We start from the raw sequence: 20,214 nt of genomic DNA on the forward strand, positions 1-20,214 counted from the left end.
TGTCTATAGCCATTGCATTGTGAAAAGCAACAAAACAAAAAAAACCTATTCTTCCAATATTCAAAAAGTACTATCCCATTCAGAAAGGACATTCATCACCCATGCCATTGACAACTGGGGAATGGGTGAAGTTCCCACACCTCTCCATGGTTTCAGTTTGATCTGACTTGTGAATGTAAACAAAAACATCCATCAGCATTCATGTTAGAACTGCACTGGAGAGACCATTGTTAAACATTTCTCAGCAGCACACACTATTGAACTGAAATGTGTGGCTCCTGGTTTAGTCCATCTCCTTTGGTTTCTCAAAACCAAACTCCGTCTGGGGATAACTTCTGCTACTGGCCTTGTGCCTTTCCCTCTGCTGTAGTGCGGAGGACTGGGTCTCCGCTTCAGGATGTGCCACTGGGCTCTGAGAGACACGGGCAGACCATCCTGAAGCCGCAGGCAGCGAATCCTCCTGCTCCTTTCTGCACGGTCCCCTGCAGCAGCTCCACAGCTTTTGTTTTCATGTTTAACCCACATGGAGTAGTAATCTTCGCCGTTTAATCAAAGTACTCGTATTTAGAGCAATTATTGATGTATTAAGGTTTACATTTATCAACTTACTATTTGTTGGCTTCTTGTCCCATCTGTTCTATGCTTCTTTAACTCTTATTTCTTTCATTTCAGAAGAAAATTAATCACATACTTTTTATGACTCCATTTCCCTTTTGATTAGCTTGTTAATTACAAATGACTTTATGATTCTTTTCATGGTTACCCTAGAGATTACAACCACCATTATGGTTTTTTAGAATCTATCATAAATTTGTATTTGTACCAATGCAAGGATTATATAGCACACTTTCATTTTCTTTACTCTGTTCCTGCCTTTTGTGCTATTGTCACAAATTTTATTTGTACATATTTTAAACACATCAAGGTAATATGTGTTTTCTATAGTCAATACTTACCCATATATTTTTATGGTTTCAGTATCAGAGTAATGCTGGGCTCATAGAATGAGCTGGAAAGCATTCCCCTCTTCAATATCCTGGACATGTTTATGCGGAATTGGCATTATTTCTTTATTAAATGTTTGTTTAAATTCCCCAGTGAAGCCATCTAGGCCTGAAGTTTTCTTTGTAGGAAGGTATAAACTATAAATTCAATCTCTTCAATAGATTAGCATAATTCAAACTATCTTTTTCTTTAGCTTTGGTGGTTTGTGCTTTTATAGGAATTTGTCCATTTAATCTAAATTGTTGAACTGATTTGCATAAAGTTGTTCTTTTATTCTTTTTAATACGAATAGCTCTTATCAATTGAAAGACAAATGGAGAATGAAAATAATAAAGTGCCCTATTCAATAAGTTAGGAAAAGAACACAATTATCTTAAGAACAAAAAATGGAGATACCATAAAAATAAAAAAATTAAAGATTTAGAAAAGAGAAGAATTATAGAACAAATAAACATATTATAAAAAATGGTATTAAGAGAAATTAAAAAAAATTAGGCAAAAATTTAGCAAAGCTAGTCAAATAATGCAAATAATAAAGAGGCACATAAATATTAAAAATGAATATGGATAAATATTCATAGATGCTGAGGAAATTAAATACATTATAAAAGAGTACACTGCTCTGCTTTATGCAAATATATGTAATAGATAATGAGCTAGAGAAATGTAAATGATCAAAACTGACCCCTTAAAAAAGAAAGAAAATAGAAATAGATCCATTTTCAGAAAATTTTACAAGTGAATTCTATCAAATCTTTAAGGAATGCCCTAGCCGGTGTGGCTCAGTTGGTTGGGCATCATGCCATTCACTGGTATGTGGCCAGTTTGATTCCTGATCAGAACAAGACCCGGATTGTAGGCTCAATCCCCCATTGATATTTCTGTCATTAGTGTTAGTGTCTCTCTCTCTCTCTCTGTCCCCCTCCTCTCTCTCTCCCTCACCCTTCTTTTTTCTCTCTATAAAAACAAAAGTTAATGAAAACATATTTTCCAAGAAATTTTTTTAAACTTTAAGAAACATGTAATTCTAAATTATTTAAATAGTTCCAGAGTATTAAAAGAAAAGTTACCAAAATCTTTTTATCAACTCAGCATAACATTGACACAGTCCAATGCCTAAATATTGTAAATAAAATATTGGCCAATAGCCTCTAGTAGCACACTAATCAAATATGTACCATGATCAAGCAAGACTCATGCCAAGAATGCAAAGATGGCTCAATATTAAGAAATCTACTATTGGAGTACAACATAAACGTATCATAAGAGACACGAACTTTCCTGTTGATTCTAGAAAGACATCTATTACCATTCAATAACCCTTTTGATTTAGAAAATACATATAAACAAAATGGCAATAAATGAATAGTTTCTTAACATGAAAAGTATACACAATTAATTTCAAAGGCCAGAAACTATACAGTGAAACACTGAGTCTTATTAAAATCAGAAGCACAAGAATGTACATTATTACCAGTATTAACTTTGTTTAGCTAAGACTAGCCATTGTCAATGGAGAAAAAAAATAATAAATATGTAGTATCAGAAAGGAAAGAGAAGAAAACATTACTATTTGTAGAGGTGATGATATTATGGGAGAAATTCAGAAAAATCAACTTTAAAAATCGTTATTAAGGTGGCTGAGAACAAACTTAAAACACAAACAATAGTTCTCTGATATACAAACAACAATAATGAAGAAAATATAACAAAATATCCAATTTACAAAACGAAGAAATATGGTAGAATACTGAGAAATACATTTAAGAAATGTGGGAGACTCATATGAAGAAAACTTGGAAACACTATGAAAGGTCATTAAAAAAAGACCAGTAAGCAGTAAGACAGTTTTAGATAAAGAGATGGAATACGATGGTAATCCTCTCCAAATAAATGTATAAACATGACTTCTTTAACATAAATAACAACACGATTATTTTAGGAATAAAGCAAGAAAAGAGTAATGAAGGAGGAGTAGCCCTGCCAGATACTGAAGAGAATCATAAACAACAACATCCTGTGTGTTAGAGTGATGGTCAATTTGCATATTACTCTTATATTAATTAAAACTGTTAGAATCAACACATGAACAGAAAGATCTGTGAAATAGGATACCCCAGAAATAGACACAAATATATATTTCTATGGATTCGTTTCTGATAAAGGTGGCATTTCAAAGGAATGGGGTATTAGGATTCGAGGGTAACCTCTGGAAAAAATAAAATTGGATTCGCTCATCTACAATAAATTAAATTCTAGGTAAAACGACTTAAAAGAAAAAAATAAACATAAAGGTAACAAATCTTTTGACTTTACAAAAAATTTTTATTTTGTCAAAATATTCCCATCATACTATTTTGCATTTCCAAATCCTCGTTTAGTTCCTTTTATCAGACCTACTTGGTCATTTAAAAATGTTCTCTTTCTCCTTAGTCAAATGATTCACGTGTCCAATCCCTTCTTTCATTTACGCTAACTATATTAAACATGCTTATTTTATAATCTGTGTCTAATAATTCCAATATGGGAAGGATTTGTGGTTCTCATTCAGCTCTGCTTTCCTCCTACTGTCTCTTACTCATAGTGGCTTATTTCTTGTTTTGGTTTCATTTTGCTTGCTTGCTTTTAAATTTTTGACTGTGATATCATATTCCTTGAACTTTTTCTGGGAAAATTGTACTTAGAGAAGACTTGCCATTCCCTTCAGCAGCTGCCAAAGGGGTACAGTTATTTTAAACAGAATATTCTCTCTCTTTTTTTTTTTTTTGGTAATTCTTTATTATTGAAAGTATTACATATGTCCCATTTCCCCCACCCCCATTGATCTCCTCCAGTCCCCTTGTCCCCCTGAAGCCTTCAGCGCCCTATTTCTGTGTCCATGGGTTATGCATACTTGCATACAAGGTCTTTGTGGTTGAATACACCCCACCCTTTATTCTGGACTTGAGGATTTGGGGATCATGTGGTTAGTATGGAATTAGCAGCGCTAATAGCATTCTTCTTTACTAGAGGCCCGGTGCATGAAATTAATGCATGGGGATGTTTGTCCCTTAGCCCAGCCTGCACCCTCTTCAATTTGGGACCCCTCAAGGGATGTCCAACTGCCCGTTTAGGCCCGATCCTAGTAGGATCGGGCCTAAACGGGCAGTCGGACATACCTCTCACAATCCAGGACTGCTGGCTCCCAACTGCTCGCCTGCCTGCCTTCCTGATTGCCCTTAACTGCTTCTGCCTGACAGTCTGATAACCCCCTAACCACTCCCCTGCCAGTGTGATTGATGCCCAACTGCTCCCCTGCAAACCCAATTGCCCCTTACTGCCCTCCCTTAACTGCCCTTCCCTGTAGGCCTGGTCCCCCTGAACTGCTCTCCCCTACAGGTCTGGGTACCCCCCCACCCCCAACTACCCTTTCCTGCAGGCCCAGTCACCCCCAACTTCCCTCCTCTGCCAGCCTGGTCACTCCTAACTGCCCTCCCCTGCTGGCCATCTTGTGACAGCCATCTTGTGTCCACATGGGGGCAGCCATCTTTGTGTGTTGGAGTGATGGTCAATTTGCATATTACTCTTTTATTAGATAGGCCGATAGGTGGTATTTTTCTTCTTTGTCAGTTCTAAGAGTTTTTCAACTTTCACTTTGACTTCTCCTTTGATTCATGGATTATTTAGAAATATTTTAAAACTTTCAAACACTTGTTATTACTGGTTTTGTTTTGTTTTTTGCTAACCCTGATGACCTGATGAGCATTTTGCAAATTAATCTTTATCATGACTACCTTATTCAGGCCTTTGCTTTGTACTGGAATAACCACTATGCACTATCAATAGTGCCAGTGTTGTCTCTACACTCAGGAGTGCATGCTTTATCTTTTTTGTTTTGTTTTGTTTTAATAGTATGTAGAGGCATGTCTAATCCACGTCTTACAAAATTATTCCAGATGAAAATTCACAGACAAAACCTCTTAGCGAGGATATCAATGATGAATCGAGTCACCTGGCTTCACCTAAAACAATAGAGCCCATTGAGTCAGGGCAGACAAATATGCTTCCTTGGAGGACACAGACTTGATCTGTTTAATTCTGAAAGGTCATCTGCCCTGGGAAAGGGAAGAGGAATTCTGCATTCTTTTCCATGCTCTGTAACCTCATCCCTGACAGCTGCAGGGGCACGTGCCTGGGGAAGAATCTCTCCTCCTCCTCTCCCTCCTCCCCCCACCCGCTCTGCCCTTGCATTCACATGTAACTGTGATGGCCTGGGATGGACTGCACTTGCTAGGCATCATGCTCTCCACAGAGGTTTGCCTTGGGCAAGTCTCTCCTTCTGAGCCCAGACAGGGCATTTTTTCCCATGGAGGCTTCTTCCTTGGATTGACCTCAGCCCTCATAAATGTACCTATATCCAAGGCTACTCTGAGTCAGTGCCCATATCACTGACTTAGACATTTCCAGCTCCAAGAGGCAAAATGCAAGGCAACAGAGCCAAAATCAAGCCAAATCCAGGCTCTTGTGAACTTGTAACTTGATTACTACAACTGCCTCTCTTTAATTCTATCCCTTGTACCACCCCATGCATTTACACATGTCTGACAGAGCAATTGTCCTCAAATACCAGTGTACATATTTAAATACTGGCCATCTCCTTCCCTCCACCAAAAATCTTCAGTGGATCCTCTTTCCTTAGACAATAATGTACAAATGAAGAGAACAAGGAATCCTATCTAATAAAGCAGGAATATGCAAATTGACCATCAGGTCGTCACAAAGATGGTGGTACCCATAGCCACAAGATGGCTGCACCCAGTCCCCTCAGCCCTGCCAGAGTCCCCCAGTCCTTTCAGCCCAGCTGGTGAGGTGGGGTGGGGAGGGGCGGGCACACAGTGAAGCCAGACCTGCCCTCAGTGCCCCGGCTGCGCAAGGCCACCCAAGGCTCAGGTAACCAGGGCCGGCCGAGGCTTGCACTGCCAGCAGTGGCAGCAGCAGAGGTGTGATGGGGGCGTCACCTTCCCTTGCTCAACTCCCACCCCTAAAGGCTCCTGGACTGTGAGAGGGGGCAGGTTGGGCTGAGGGACCCCCCCCACCCTTCCAGTGCATGAATTTTCCTGCACCAGGCCTCTCATGGTGAATAAAAAGGTTAGCATAATAAACTCTAAAAATATAGAATATTTGCTTTATTTTTTTTATCAGCTTTTTAATAGATAAAATTATATAAAGTAATAATTATGCCAATGCATTATTGGGTTAGAAACTTATATAGATGTAATACTATAATTTTATATATGATATAACATAAGTACAAAAAAAGGGACGGGGAATAGAGTTATATAGAAATAATGTTTCCAAACTTCACTGGGGAAAATTACTAGATATTTGAAGTAGGTTCTGGTTAAGATGTATCTGGTTAGCCTAGAGAAACACTAGGAAAACAACTCCAAAGATATCACAAATAAAGAAAATTGTGGACCAACATCTGTTATTAATACAGATGCAAAAATTCCCAACAAAATACTATCAAACCAAATCCAATAACATGTAAGAAGAATCATATGTTGTATAAGTGTCTAGGGCCGCTGTAACAACGTATCAATGGGTGGCTTAATAAAAACTCACTGTCTCACACAGTTCTGGAGGCTGGAAGTCTGAGACCCATGTGTGGGCAGGTTGCTTCCTTCTGGGAGTGCTAGGGAAGACTCTGTTCCAGGCCTCTCTCCTAACTGCTGGTAGTTTCTTGGTTCATTGCAGCATAACTCCATTATTCAGAGAACACTCTTCCCATGTGTGTGTCCAAGCGTGTACTTCATCACACATCCTGGATTACAGCCCACCTTAATGCACTATTACCTCATTTTAACTAGTTATCTTCAATGACCCTACTAGCAAATAAGGTCCCATTCTGAAATACTGGTTAGAACTTTAACATATAAATTCTGCAGACACACAAGTCAACCCATAACATAGTAAGTAGATTTTATTCCAGAAATGCAAGGTAGGCTTAACATCTGAAAGTTCATTAATGTAATATACCATATTAATATAATAAAGGATAAAACCCACATGATCATCAATATATGTAAAAACAACTTGCCAACATTCAATACTCCTTCATAATTTTTTTAAAAATATATTTTTATTAATTTCAGAGAGGAAAGGAGAGGGGAGAGATAGAAACATCAATGATGGGAGAGAATCATTGATCAGTTGCCTCCTCCATGCCCCCTACTGGGGATTGAGCCAGGCTTGTGCTCTTAACCAGAATCGAACCTGGGACCCTTTAGTCTGTGGGCTGACGCTCTATCCACTGAACCAAACCAGCGAGGGCACCCCTTCATAATTTAAAACAACAACAACAACAACAACAACAACAACAACAACACATTTTAAAGAACTAGGAATAGAAGGGCATGTATAACCCGATAAAGGACATGTTGAGACACCCACAATTAAATTATACTTCATGATGAAAAACTGAATACTTTCCCCTTAGGATTAAAAACAAGATAAGAATGTCCATTCTCATCACTTCTATTCAAAATTCTTCTGAAGGTGCTAGTCAACAATTAAGCAAGAAAATTAGATAAAAGGAATTCAGGTTGAAAGAAAAAAGTAAAACTATCTCCATTTATAGATGGTATAACCTTATATATAAAAAATCCTAAGGAATCCACTAAACAATTATTAACGCTAATAAATTAGTTCAGTTAAGGTTACAGGGTACAAGATCAAAAAAATCAATTGTATTTCTACCTAATTGCAGTGGACATTCAGAAAATGAATATAAGGGAACAATTCCATTTATAATTGCATCAAAAAAAATAAAATATTTAGGAATAAATTTAACAAAAGAAGTGCAAATCTTAAACTCTGAAAACAACCAAACATCGTTGAAAGAAATTAAAAAAGATCTAAATAAATGGGAAGAAATTCCATGTTTATTGATTGGAGCACTACATACTGCTAAGATGGCAATACTCCCCAAAATGATTTACAGAGTCAGCTGGCTTCTTTGCAGAAACTGACAAGCTGATCCTAAAATCTATAAGCAAATGCTGAGGATCCAAAATAGCCAAAACAATCCTGAAAAAGAAAAATCAAATTGGAAGACACAAACAATTTGAAAACTTACCACTCAAGACTGAATGGCACTAGTATAAGAATAGACATAAAGATCAATGGAATAGAATTTGTCTGTATGTCTATAGGATGTCAGGAAAATTAAATGTGGAAACACTTGTCTTTTGAATAAGTAGTTCTGGAATAACTAGATATCCATATTCAAAAGAAATATTAGAGCTCGTCCTCATTCCATATACAAATTTACTCAAATTGGATCAAAGACCTAAATGTAAGACCTAAAATTATTCAACTCATAGAAGAAAACATAAGCATAAATCTTCACGACCTTGAATTAGGCAATATTTTCTTAACTATGACACCAAAATCATAAGCAATACAATACAGATAAATTGAACATCAGAATAATTAAAAATTTTGTGCTTCAAAGAACACTACTAAAGTGTCTGAAAAGAAAGACCACAGAATGGAAGAAAGTTTTATAAGACTAATAAGAGGCTTATATCTAGACTAAAGAACTGCTATAATTTGGAAAAATTACCTAATTAAAAAGTGGTCGGAGTCTGAATAGACATTTCTTCAAAGAAGATACACAAATGGCAAATAAGCACATGAAAAGATGCCCAACATTATCATCCATGAGGGAAATGCAAATTAAAACCACAAAGTGAAACCACTTCACACTCACAAGGATGGCTATAATTAAAAATACAGATAATAACAAGTGTCAACAAGAATGTGGATAAAGTGTTATTCTCATACATTACTGGTGAGAATGTAAAATGGTGCAGCCACCTTGGAAAACATGCTGGCATTTTCTCAAAAGGTTAAAGGTAGAGTTATCACTTGACCCAGCAATTCCACTCCTAAGTATATACCCAAGAGAAATGAAAACATGTCTCGCCCTGGCTGGTGTGGCTCAGATGCTTAAGTGTCAGCCTATGCACTGAGGGATTGTTGGTTTGATTCCCGGTCAGGGCACATGCCCTGGTTACGGGTTCAATAAAATACCAATAATAAATATAATAAAAATATTAAAAAATAAATAGGCCTACACAAAAACTTGTACATGAATGTTCATGGGAGAATAATCTGTAACAGCCAAAGAGTGGAAGACAAGACAAATGTCCATCCAATGATAAATGGATAAAGAAAATGTAGTGTACATATAGATTATGCAGCAGTAAGAAATGAAGCAGTGATATATACTACAAATGGATGAACTTTGAAAACATTATACTCAGAGAGAGAAGCCAGTCACAAAAGACCACATAGTATATTATTCCATTTATATGAAAAGTCTAGAAGAGGCAAATCCATACAGATTAGCGGTTGCCTAGGGATGAGTGTGGAGCAACTGCTAATGGGTCCAGGTCCGTTTTCAATTGTTGAAAACGTTCTACAATTTATTGTAGTGATGACTGTAGAAATCTGAATGTACTCAAATCAATGATCTGTACCCTTTAAATAGTGAATTGCACCTCAATAATGCTGTTACCAAAACCAAAACAAGAGCAAGGTAAAGTTTCTGGAGGAAAATTTTTTTTATTAGACTGTTTTTCTTTGGTCCTGGCTCTATCCACTGGGGCCAGCAGACTGTATTAGTGGAAGTTGGCCAAAGCCCAAAGAACCCTCTTCCTCTGTACTTTGCCTCGAGCAATTTATTTTTTAAATAACCCTTTGTCAAATTAGACATACACAGTCTGGTTCTGCCTATCCTTTCCTAGGGTTTTTGATGTTTTTATCTTGGGGATAGAGTGAAACATGGACGCTATGTTTTCCTCTTTGAAAGATGTGACGGGTTAAGGGCCAATTAATTGTCAGTTGTAGTTTTCTTGGCCCTTGACTCATGTCCATTTTCAACTCCAACAGCTTCCAGTATCAATCACACAGGAGCCAAACTCTCCATGAGGCAGAGGGATCGCCCCACTGCTCTGAATTTCTAATTTTCTTTCTTTGGTGGATGTGCAGCCTCTGCTCAGAGTTCTTAGAGGTCTGGGTGGGAGGGAAGTAATCTAAGAGGGCCTTGTAAACAATGAAGAAATAGCGGGTTTTTAGCATCTGGGTTACCCATTCCTGGTAAACATTGTGAGGTGAGGGATGCATAGATCTGGGGCTGGTTTCCCTGAGAGCTAGGTATCCTGGGTTAGAAATGGGAAATCAATGCCTGTTAGGAGGAACTTTGTCCAGTAAGAAGCAGGAGAGAGGAAGGAGACAGCAGATAAACTTTTCTTTCCTATCTTCCTTCCACTCTGAGTCACTATCTAGTGTCTTTGAGGACACACTGGCAGTGCTTTCTTATGAGGTTAGAGTTGAACTCCCCAAGTATTGGATAAAAGAGTAAGAGTAACGGGCAGAAAAGGAAGGGATGGTAGGCACTCACGATCTGGTAGATATGGTAAGCTAGTTTCGTGTTGAAGACACTCAGTTCTAATGCTGCAGAGGCTATACTGGACCTATGAAGCTCTCACCCTCAACCGAAGCTCTATACCAGGGGAGGGGAACCTTTTTTTCCTGCCAAGGCATTTATAATATATATAACATTATTTGGACATATGTAACATCATTTGACGGCCATACAAAATTATCAACTTAAAAATTAACCTGCTAAATTTGGTCAACATTTAATTAACTCACCTCACCCCTAATGCCTTGCCGGGGTCAGGCCAAATGATTTTGAGGGCCTTACATGGCCTATGGGCCGGACGGTCCCCACACTGCCTGGCTACTGCTGTCACTGCTGCTTGCTGGAGAAGTGGGGGTAAGGTCCAGATTTCAGGTGGCCTCCATCACACCTGTGCTGTGGGTCCAAAATAGCTCCAGCACAAGGGTCTTACCCAACTGGACTCACATCCTCAGCAACTGTCCACAGAAGTCAAGTAATAAAACCTAGAAGTGTGGGAAATCGATGCCTGGTAGGATGAACTTTGACCAGTAAGCAGCAGGAGAGGGGAGGGAGACAGCAGATAAATTTTTCTTCCTTCCACTCTCCGAGTCACCATCTTGCTCTACAGTTTCTTCGAGGACAACTAAGAAACTGGCAGTTTTCTTATGAGGTTGTACATAGAGCTTTGTTTGTGCTTTCTCGTCTTTCTGGATTCACTACCCTTTTCCCTTGCTCTTCCCTCCCAGAGATTATTAATCCCAAGAAAACCTGAGAGCAGTCTATGAGTAGGTGGACAGTCAGTCAGAACTGGGAAGATTTTAGTAGCAGGGTTTCATCCATCTGTGACTTTCCCCAAATGCTGCAATCAATTAGGAAGTCCATTTGGCTTAATCACCTGGATAAAACAAGACTCAAAACTTTGTGCTCCAACAACACTGGGCTCTTCCACTGCTCTCCACCCTCCTGTGCCTTCACCACTACTAGTATGTCTTTAACTTTAGATTTTTCTGCTAGGACTGAGCTATATAATACTTCAGACATGTCACATTGGATGAGCTATATAGTTGTGACAAATTATCTGATATCTGAGAGGTTTCTCTCTGTAGTGTTTAGATTAATAATTTATTTCTTTTCTTTAGGGTTAGAGACTTTTCTCCTTAAATATCTTTTAAAATACATTTTATTGATTTTTTACAGAGAAGAAGGGAGAGGTATAGAGAGCTAGAAACATTAATGAGAGAGAAACATCTATCAGCCGCCTCCTGCACCCTCCCCACTGGGTATGTGCCCATAACCAAGGTACATGCCCCTGACCAGAATTGAACCTGGGACCCTTCAGTTCGCAGGCAGATGCTCTATCCACTGAGCCAAACCGGTTATGGCTCTCCTTAAATATTTTGGGGGACCATGAGAATCCTTATTTTGATTCTTGATATGAGACAAGAGGCTAGCAAATCTTTTCTAGAGTGTTTTTTAAACTAATTTCTAAAAAGGTAATTGCTAGTGATGACAGGGTCAGATCTGCTTATCCCACTCTCCCCCTAAATAATAGCCCCAGCCTTCACGCACAGCATCATCCTCACCAAATAAAACGAGTGGGGAGAAACCTATATCTTTCTTCCTGTGGAACAGGCAGCCTTGGCAATGAGCCCAGTCATTCAGGAGTTCCTCATGATCTGTTATTTAAATCCAGCTCGTTATGACTGATTTTAGGCAGGAAGCCAACATGAAAATATTGGCTAAATATATCTTTGGTTTTTCCATCCTGTCCCTTCTTTCCATCTCCAATTTTAACACAAGTGCTAATTCTGAGGTCAGGGTCAGACGAGACACTCAACACAAGCACTCCAATAACCCAAAACCAAGCATTCCAAGGAATCTTGTGGTGTCAAATGAGATGGGATGACACCATATTGTGAAGTAGATAGCAGCTAGGTTTAGCCCCAAAATGTCCATGATTTTAAACTTCAGATATCCTGTGTTGCAGCTGAAATTCCAACTCCTCTGGGCCAGTGGTCAGCAAACTGCAGCTCGTGAGCCACATGCCGCTCAAGAGCCGAGTTTTGCCGCTCTGTTGACTACTGAGTTTGCGACCACTGACCTAAACTCTCGATTCCAATAATTACAGGCTGTTGTTGTTCCTTGTGATTAAGCCCCTGTCCCAGTGGTCGGCAAACTCATTAGTCAACCGAACGGCAAACCGATCCCATGTGGCTAGCAAGCAGCAGTTTGCTGACCACTGCTCTAGGCTAATAGACGACCTCAAAAGATATCAGATTAATCTTTCATTCTCAGCAACTGGCATAAGGTCTCACAGTAGGTGAAATAAATGTTTTCTAAATGGAAATTTAGGTCTATAGGCCTGTTTCCCCTATTTTTCTTGCATTCCATACTATGCCTAGTTGATTGCTTCTCAAAGTCCTTCTATTAATATGTTTGCTTGTTGTACTTTAAAAATGTTATTTATATTTAACCCATCTGGAATTTATTTTTGTATGTAGTATGGCAATATGATTTTAGCACTTTTAACATAAATTCCTATTGATTTTGAATTGTTTATTCAACTCTTCGGTTTGTCTATTCCTATTAAGCTTTTGAATATAAGTTATTATCTGGTAGGACAAATTCCCCCATACTAGCCAACTAAATTATTCTTTTAAGGAATTAACTTTTTTCACATACTCTTCTAAATAAATTTTAAGTTAAAATAAATAAACATACAAACAAAAGCAAAGCCAATTGAAATGACTGGAATTTTGGCAAAACTAGATGTATATAATTTTTGGAGGATGGTACCATGTCTTCCAATCCAGGAACATGGAATACACTAATGCATTCTGCTGTTACTTTAACATTCACTGGTAAAGTTTTATAATTCTTCTGCATATGGATCTTGTATATTGCTTGTTAGATTATTTCTAAATATTTATAATATGTTTTAATAACTTTTATTCCATCATATTGACTAACATGATTAAAAATAATTGTTCATTTTTTTAAACATTTATTTTATATTCAACCATTTTATTGAACTTTTATTCAGTATTTACTTATCTAATCAATCAACACTTATTGTCTATCACATGCTAGAAATTTTGCTATGTGCTGGGGACAGGGAGAGGAGGACAGTCAGGCACCACACGTTATTAGGAAATACCCCTTGCTGTAGCACCCACCTCCCCCCATAGCTTTTAAGTCAATGAAGCTTTTGTTTTCACCCATAATGTGAAGTTCAGAACAGGGAGTTCAGGACCTGCTTTAGCAACTCCACAATGCCAAGATGGACTCAAGAACTTCCCATCTGCCCACCAGGCACTCTTGAGTGCTGGTCACTATCTAACCTCCTGCACTCGCAGCATTCTGTCTGCATTTCAGGCAGGAAGGAGGACAAGGGCAAAGGATAAGAGAAGTATGAGAGCTGAGCCTGACCTCTCCACCCTATGACTTTTGCTTACTAGTATACTCACTGGCCAAAACTGTATCACATGGCCCCATGCGTGTCCATTGGTTACATTATGGCTATCCTCAAATCAGAATTCTTAATGAGGAAGAAGGGGAGAATTCTGAACAGGCATCTAGCAGGCCCTGCCAGGATAAGACAAAATTCCTGTCCCTACTGGTATAGAGATGTTCAAAGAATTTACATCCCAGTGTCTTGGCTTTTCAACACAGTACTCAAGTCCCTTCTGTACTTTATGTCCTACTCATTCCACTGGTGACCTTATTCTATCCCAGGGCTGCAAGGAGTTGCATGATGGTGGCTACCAACTTACATTTCCAGCTCAGTCCTCTCCCCTGAACGTCAGACAGAAATAGCAAACTGTCTACTTGGCATCTCCACTCAGATGTCTAATGAGTATCTCAATTTAACCTGATCAGAATGAACTCCTTCCCCAAAACTGTCCTCACATAGCCTTCCTTCCCATGCCAACAGACAATTTCATCCTGATTGCTCAGGCTAAAAACCATCTTAGATACCAGTGCCTCACATGTTATATCCAACACTCCAGGAAATTCTGTTTAACTCTATCTTCACCTCCCAACTATGGCCACAATCCCACCACTTCTCACCACTTTAACCACTAACATTCTGGTCCAAGCCACCATTATTTTACGCCTGCACTTCTGTGATAGCCTCCCATCCTTCCTTAAACTGTCATTTAACTTCCTCTTCTTTAATGATATTATCCTTGTCCCCCACCTTTGCTACTTATTCCCACGACCGATCATTCCTTACCTTTTGTAATTAGTCAAAACAGCAATACCAAAAAACTATAATTTCAAAGTTCAGCATCCTACTTTTAACAACTATTTTTTTTCCACCCATTATGCCCTGAATTAATCCCACTCTAACATTCCTCCAACTCCACGAGGACCTACAATCCATTAATCCTATACTTTTTTACTGCCCCCCACACTCCCTACTGTGGCTTTTCTTCTTACTGAGCTTAATTTCCATGGTCAATACTTTCTTTGTCCACATGCCCTCAACTCTCCTGCCCTTCTATATTGACCTCATTTGGCAAACTCTCAAATCTGATCTACCTCTTCACATAATCAGGACCTGTGCCCATGCAGCTAATGTGACTGAAGAAAATATATAGCCAAGCTGACTGATCCTACATTCAACTGGCCACTAACCTGAAATGGAACATTTAACACTCTCCAGAAATCACACTCTCTTTCCTTAGGCTTTTTACTCTCTTATCCTTTTCTTATCTTACCCTTCTTCTCAAACCTCCAACTCTTTCCCCCCCTCCATCTTTAGTCTCATTTGATGATGTTCCTTTCTATTTCAATGAGGAAAAGAAGCAATCCAAGGAGATTTCAGGCAGAATGACCAATAAACACAACCTGATTTACCACTTTGTAAGGGATTTACTAAGGTGATCATATGACTTATTATCCAATATGGGGCACTTTGCAAATAAAAAGAGGCACTATTAAAAATTATGCCAGGACAGTAAGTGTTTACCAGGGCTATTTCAGGCAAAAGTGCAGGATCTATCACTGTCTTTAGTGACCATGCTCTACTGCTTACACATGGAGAACCAGCAACCCATTCAGCTGTGCAAATGACTCCATCAGGCAAACCAACCACAGCACCCTGAATGCCTGACACAATCCGGCGTGGGCTCCATTTACATCATTTCTACCCTGAGTGGGCATGCCAATACTTCCCATCTCCCCTGAGTAAAAATGCAGTCACCTGCTTTACCTACTAGCCTTTCTTCCCTTTCACACATGGTCTATATTCAATCTTCAGTAAGGCCATTTCTGTCCCAATCTGAAGCTTAATCCTAATGCTTTAGAAAGAATGTACCACTTCTATGCCAAGTCAAACAGAAAGTCATTCTTCAAATTTCCAAAGGCTTCCCTTCCCCACCAAAGCACAGTTGGTTTATATGAAATTTGTATAAGTGTGTGCCACACCCTTATGTAATCAAAATGGCTCTGAGGTCATTCACATTGAAACAACATTGCAAAAACCAGGTCACTGACACAAAATTTTATTGAAGTCACCAATACATATATTCTTCTGAGAAATGTTCCGAGCCATCCACTTGATGGTTACAGACATATAAGTATCTCCTTTATTGATATATTTTTAGTTTGCTTGTCAAGGAAAAAAAAGCCACAAATCAAATTCAAAAAGTCTGATTTTTTAAAAATCCATAAAAAATGAGTTAAAACTGCATAATTCAAATAAAAAAGACAATTTCATACAAGTCTAGCAAGGCAAGTTGGCAACTGGAAGTTGAAATAATCTCTTATACAAAATGCAAAAGGAGTCAAAGATGAATTACAAAAAATAAAATTTTGGTCAGAAAATCATTACTATATAAAGCCACATAAGGACACCTATTGTTTTCTTTAAGGTGAAAATAAATCAAACTATTGGTTTGCTATTTATTCAGAAAGAAAAATTAGGAAAGTGGATGGAAAACACTTCGTATATTAAGTGACTTCTGCTATTTAGAAGACAGAAACATGGATTTATCCTTGCCCATCAGTAGAAATGAGGAAACAGTGGTTGGCCTTCAGAGGGACACTTACAATACCCGAATGAGGTCCAGAGTGATCCGAGATCGGGGGACGTCGATGTTGATTACTCGGACTTCCACCCTTTCTCCAGGGCCCAGTCCAAGGCTCCTTCTCCTCTTCGTCTTAGAAAGCTTTGCTTCTGTTACATTTCGTATGGGAATCAACCCTGTTATCCCCACTCCTATATCCACAAAAATGCCAAACAAAGTGGCATTCTCAACTTTGCCTGTAAGAATTGTCCCGACCTCCAGATCTTGCAAGCAGACTATGCTTCTCTTAAAATCGGGTTGACTGAAATCTGCAAGGAAAGGGGAACAAAGACATCTAGTTTAATAAGGTTCTGCACTTCCTAGACACACACAAACGAGTAAGCATTTGCTACATCTCACATATGTGCCCAGACCAATATTAAGCAATCGGGGTGACACAAAAGGAGCTGGACTCCGGCCTGCCTTTGGAGAAAATCCATCCTCGTTGGAGGATCAGCATTCACACAGTAGAAATAAGTCAAGAAAATTTACTCAAACACTTTCCTCTTCTCAAACTCTATGTCGTTAACATGTGAACACTGCCCTCCACTTAAGGACTCTTACTTCCCTCTTCATGAGGCGATTCGGAAATAATTTTGCCCAATGAATACACAAGGCTGAATCACAAACACTGAGAAAGTCAGACCCTTGGAGACTGAAGGTTGGGAGATTTTACCCAGTGCCTGAATCCTCACTTTCTAAAGGTGGTAGAAAGTACACCAACATTTGGTCAAATGTAGATGAAATTCAAATGTTCTTTTGTCTCACTTCTCCCCAACAAATCTGGAGCTCAGGAATCAATTTCTGTCCATTTTGAATATATTTATCCAATTGAGATTTATGGATTCTTAATTCATCAAACATTTATTAACTCCTATTATCTCCTTGCCAGGCACTGCTGGGTGCTAGGGACACACAGGGGAAGACGTGCAGGCTCGGTTCTCAAGGTCCTCCCAGCCCTCTTTTCTTGCTCACCCGGGTGCACATCCTTCTGTTCACTAATAATATCAGCCCCCGAAATATGGGCATAAAGCATGCAAGGAATCATTATGGCTCTCGATAAAACAAGACAAAAACAAAGGTTTTATAAGGGAGAAGGTTAGAACCAACAGCTTAAATGGGGCGTTTGGATTATCTCTGGATTCCATTTATCCACGCTCTTCTTGGCCCCCTTTCCTAGGATTACTGGATGTTGATTCTAGTAACAAAGAACACATTCTGTGCTTGGATCTCCTTTCACTGAGACCTCATTCCCCCCCCACCCCCCCACCCATTCCATTTCCTTTTCCTCCACAGCTGCTGGCTTTATCCTGATTGCTTGTTGAAGCGATCCTTTACATTTGTATTAACAACTGGTCACCTCTCTCCGTTCCCCTTCCCCAGCCCAACCACACTGAAATCAAGATTTTTTACAAACTCACCTTCTTCCTGTAAAACAAAAGCCTTCTTTAAAACTCAGATCTCATAAAAATAGGAATATGCTAACACTGGAACTGATTCTATAGAATTTCACTTGACGCTGAAGCAGAAATCTACTATAATGTAATATATTACGCTGGGCACTGACTGTGTCCAAGCAAAGTGAAACTAAGTCATGGATCAGGGTCAGAGGCAAGATGGTCTCTGAGGCCCCATAGGCATTGTTTGTATGCTTGAAAAGTCTTTCACCTTTTTTCATGTAGAGGTCCAGCTAGTACAGATTGCCCAAAGGTTCTTGATCAGCTGCTTAGTTTGATTTTGCACAGAAAAGCAGAGCCAGGAAGTACCTAATAGGCTCCTGAAGACAGCCTGGGTCACTGATAAATCAGAAAATGTACCACGTACCAGCAAACCTGTTTGATTGGCAAGGTACATATATTCAATCCTGTCATAGGCTGCTTAGGATGAACCCAATTATAGAAATCGACTAGCACCTAGATAATGACATAGAACTGTGTCACTGAGTACACAGAAGATAGGATGAGTATCAGAAAAGAATGCTGCATCAAGAAGAGAAATCCTTCAGAGAAAATGGAGAAGAGAGATGAGACTCATTTGAAATTTCACTTGTCACAAGGATAAAAACTGCAGTAACTGATAAGCCCAGTTGAGAGCCTACATGCATCGGGTTTCAGCTCAACTACGGGCATCACCAGGTGAGGATGTCTACTTGGCTGCTGGCTATTTAACTGAACATTATAATTTAAGAGTTGATCTTTGCCCTGAGCCTACAGTGAGTGTAACTGCAATAACAGAGCAATCAACCCCGAGACAGAAATATAAAGATGGACAGCAAAACCCTTTTAGGATGCCTGCAGCTGAAGCACATTTGCCAACCTTCTAATGCAGTGGTTCTAGGCACACCGCCAGTCCCACCCTGTTTTTGAGAACCATGGCTCTACTTTGTATTCCTACTCAACGACACTTTGGATGGACTGCCCAGAGGCTTCGACTCCTACATTTTTGGCATAGATATTACTCTATGTTTTATTTTACTTTTCTCCAACTGTAAAAAAAAAAAAAAAAAAATTAATTTCAAACTTACTGAAAAGTTGAGGTAAAAGTATAATGAGCTTGCTGGCAGTGTTTTTAAATTCCCTTAAACTTTTTCAAAGAACTATGCCCCAACACCCCAACACGGCCTAACAAAGAATGAAAAGAACCAAGCCCGCAGCATGGTTATGAGACAAGTACAGATTCATTCAAATCTCAGGCTTCCTATTCAAATTTCCTTAGGAAATTGATACCCTAATTCTTTCTCACTGGGTCACCGCTCTCAACAACTCTGGCTGTCATAGTTCCCTCACCATCTACCTGTGCTGAAAGCTGAGAGCACTTAATTAAAAGGGGCGAAAATCAACAGAGAGAGAGTATTTTATTTGTTTAATATGTTCATTGACACAGAATCCAGGAACTTGAAAGGCTTTAATTTAGGAAGATTCATTTTTTATTTGTAAACTGAATGTCTTACTTTGAACTTCTGGTTCCTATGAGATAAAAACCGTTTAGAAAAGAATGATGAAAAATGTGTGCCTGAGCACATGTATGATGCATGCAGACAGTAAGTGGGGAATGAGGAATCTGGAGACCTAGCTTCTAGCTTTGGCTCTGGATATTACCTAAGTGGAATGACTTTGAAGGAAGGCCACCATGCCTTAGTTTTCTCACGTGTAGAATGGGAGAAATAACATCTGTTTTGCCCATTGCATAGGACTGTTGTGAGGGTCATAGGGCCTATCATGAGCTATGCAAATGAAAGGTGCTACTGCTCAAGTTTAACTGCTTTTACCTGTTCGAAAGTCAAAGCTTTCAGACTGGCTGAGGCCATCTATGATGATCTGTAAAGTGGGCACTGTTGTTTGTAATCTTTCTGCAAGTTTCTCTATTCCTTCCTTTTCAAGGAATGACTTTATTTTTTGTTGCATTTCAGGCTTCCCAATTTCACACAGTGTTCCTCCAATGAAGGATAAAAACCTGCAAGGGAGGGAGAAGAGAGGGAGGACAACCAACACTTATTAATAATATTACTTATTTTCTAATTTCTTTATAAAGACCACCATAAAATTCAGTCATCTCAGATCCATATAGTAATCTATCAGTCTTTATTAAAAACCTACTATGTGCCCATGATATAATACATGCTCTGTCTTGGGGAAAAAAAAAGGGGAGGGGGGGTTTGAGGGGAGGAGGAATGCATTTCGGTTC

General features: G+C 39.0%; 1 protein-coding gene across 4 annotated transcripts in view; it reads right to left on the reverse strand.

Annotated features, from left to right (window-relative positions):
* Positions 1–15,950: 15,950 nt before the first annotated feature.
* The window catches only part of SRBD1 (S1 RNA binding domain 1), a 145,059-nt gene continuing 140,795 nt past the window's right edge, over positions 15,951–20,214 (reverse strand). For all 4 annotated transcript variants that reach the window (XM_084900996.1, XM_084900993.1, XM_084900994.1 and 1 more), the window contains exons 20-21: positions 19,799–19,983; positions 15,951–16,799 (exon numbers count right to left, since the gene is read on the reverse strand). In XM_084900996.1, the coding sequence (XP_084757122.1) occupies positions 16,510–16,799; positions 19,799–19,983 (475 nt within the window). In that variant the 3' untranslated portion in view covers positions 15,951–16,509. The remainder of the gene's footprint in view (positions 16,800–19,798; positions 19,984–20,214) is intronic.

This window comes from Pipistrellus hanaki (genome assembly GCF_964339955.1).
Source record: "Pipistrellus hanaki genome assembly, chromosome: 12".
In the NCBI taxonomy this organism is placed as follows: Eukaryota; Metazoa; Chordata; class Mammalia; order Chiroptera; family Vespertilionidae; genus Pipistrellus; species Pipistrellus hanaki.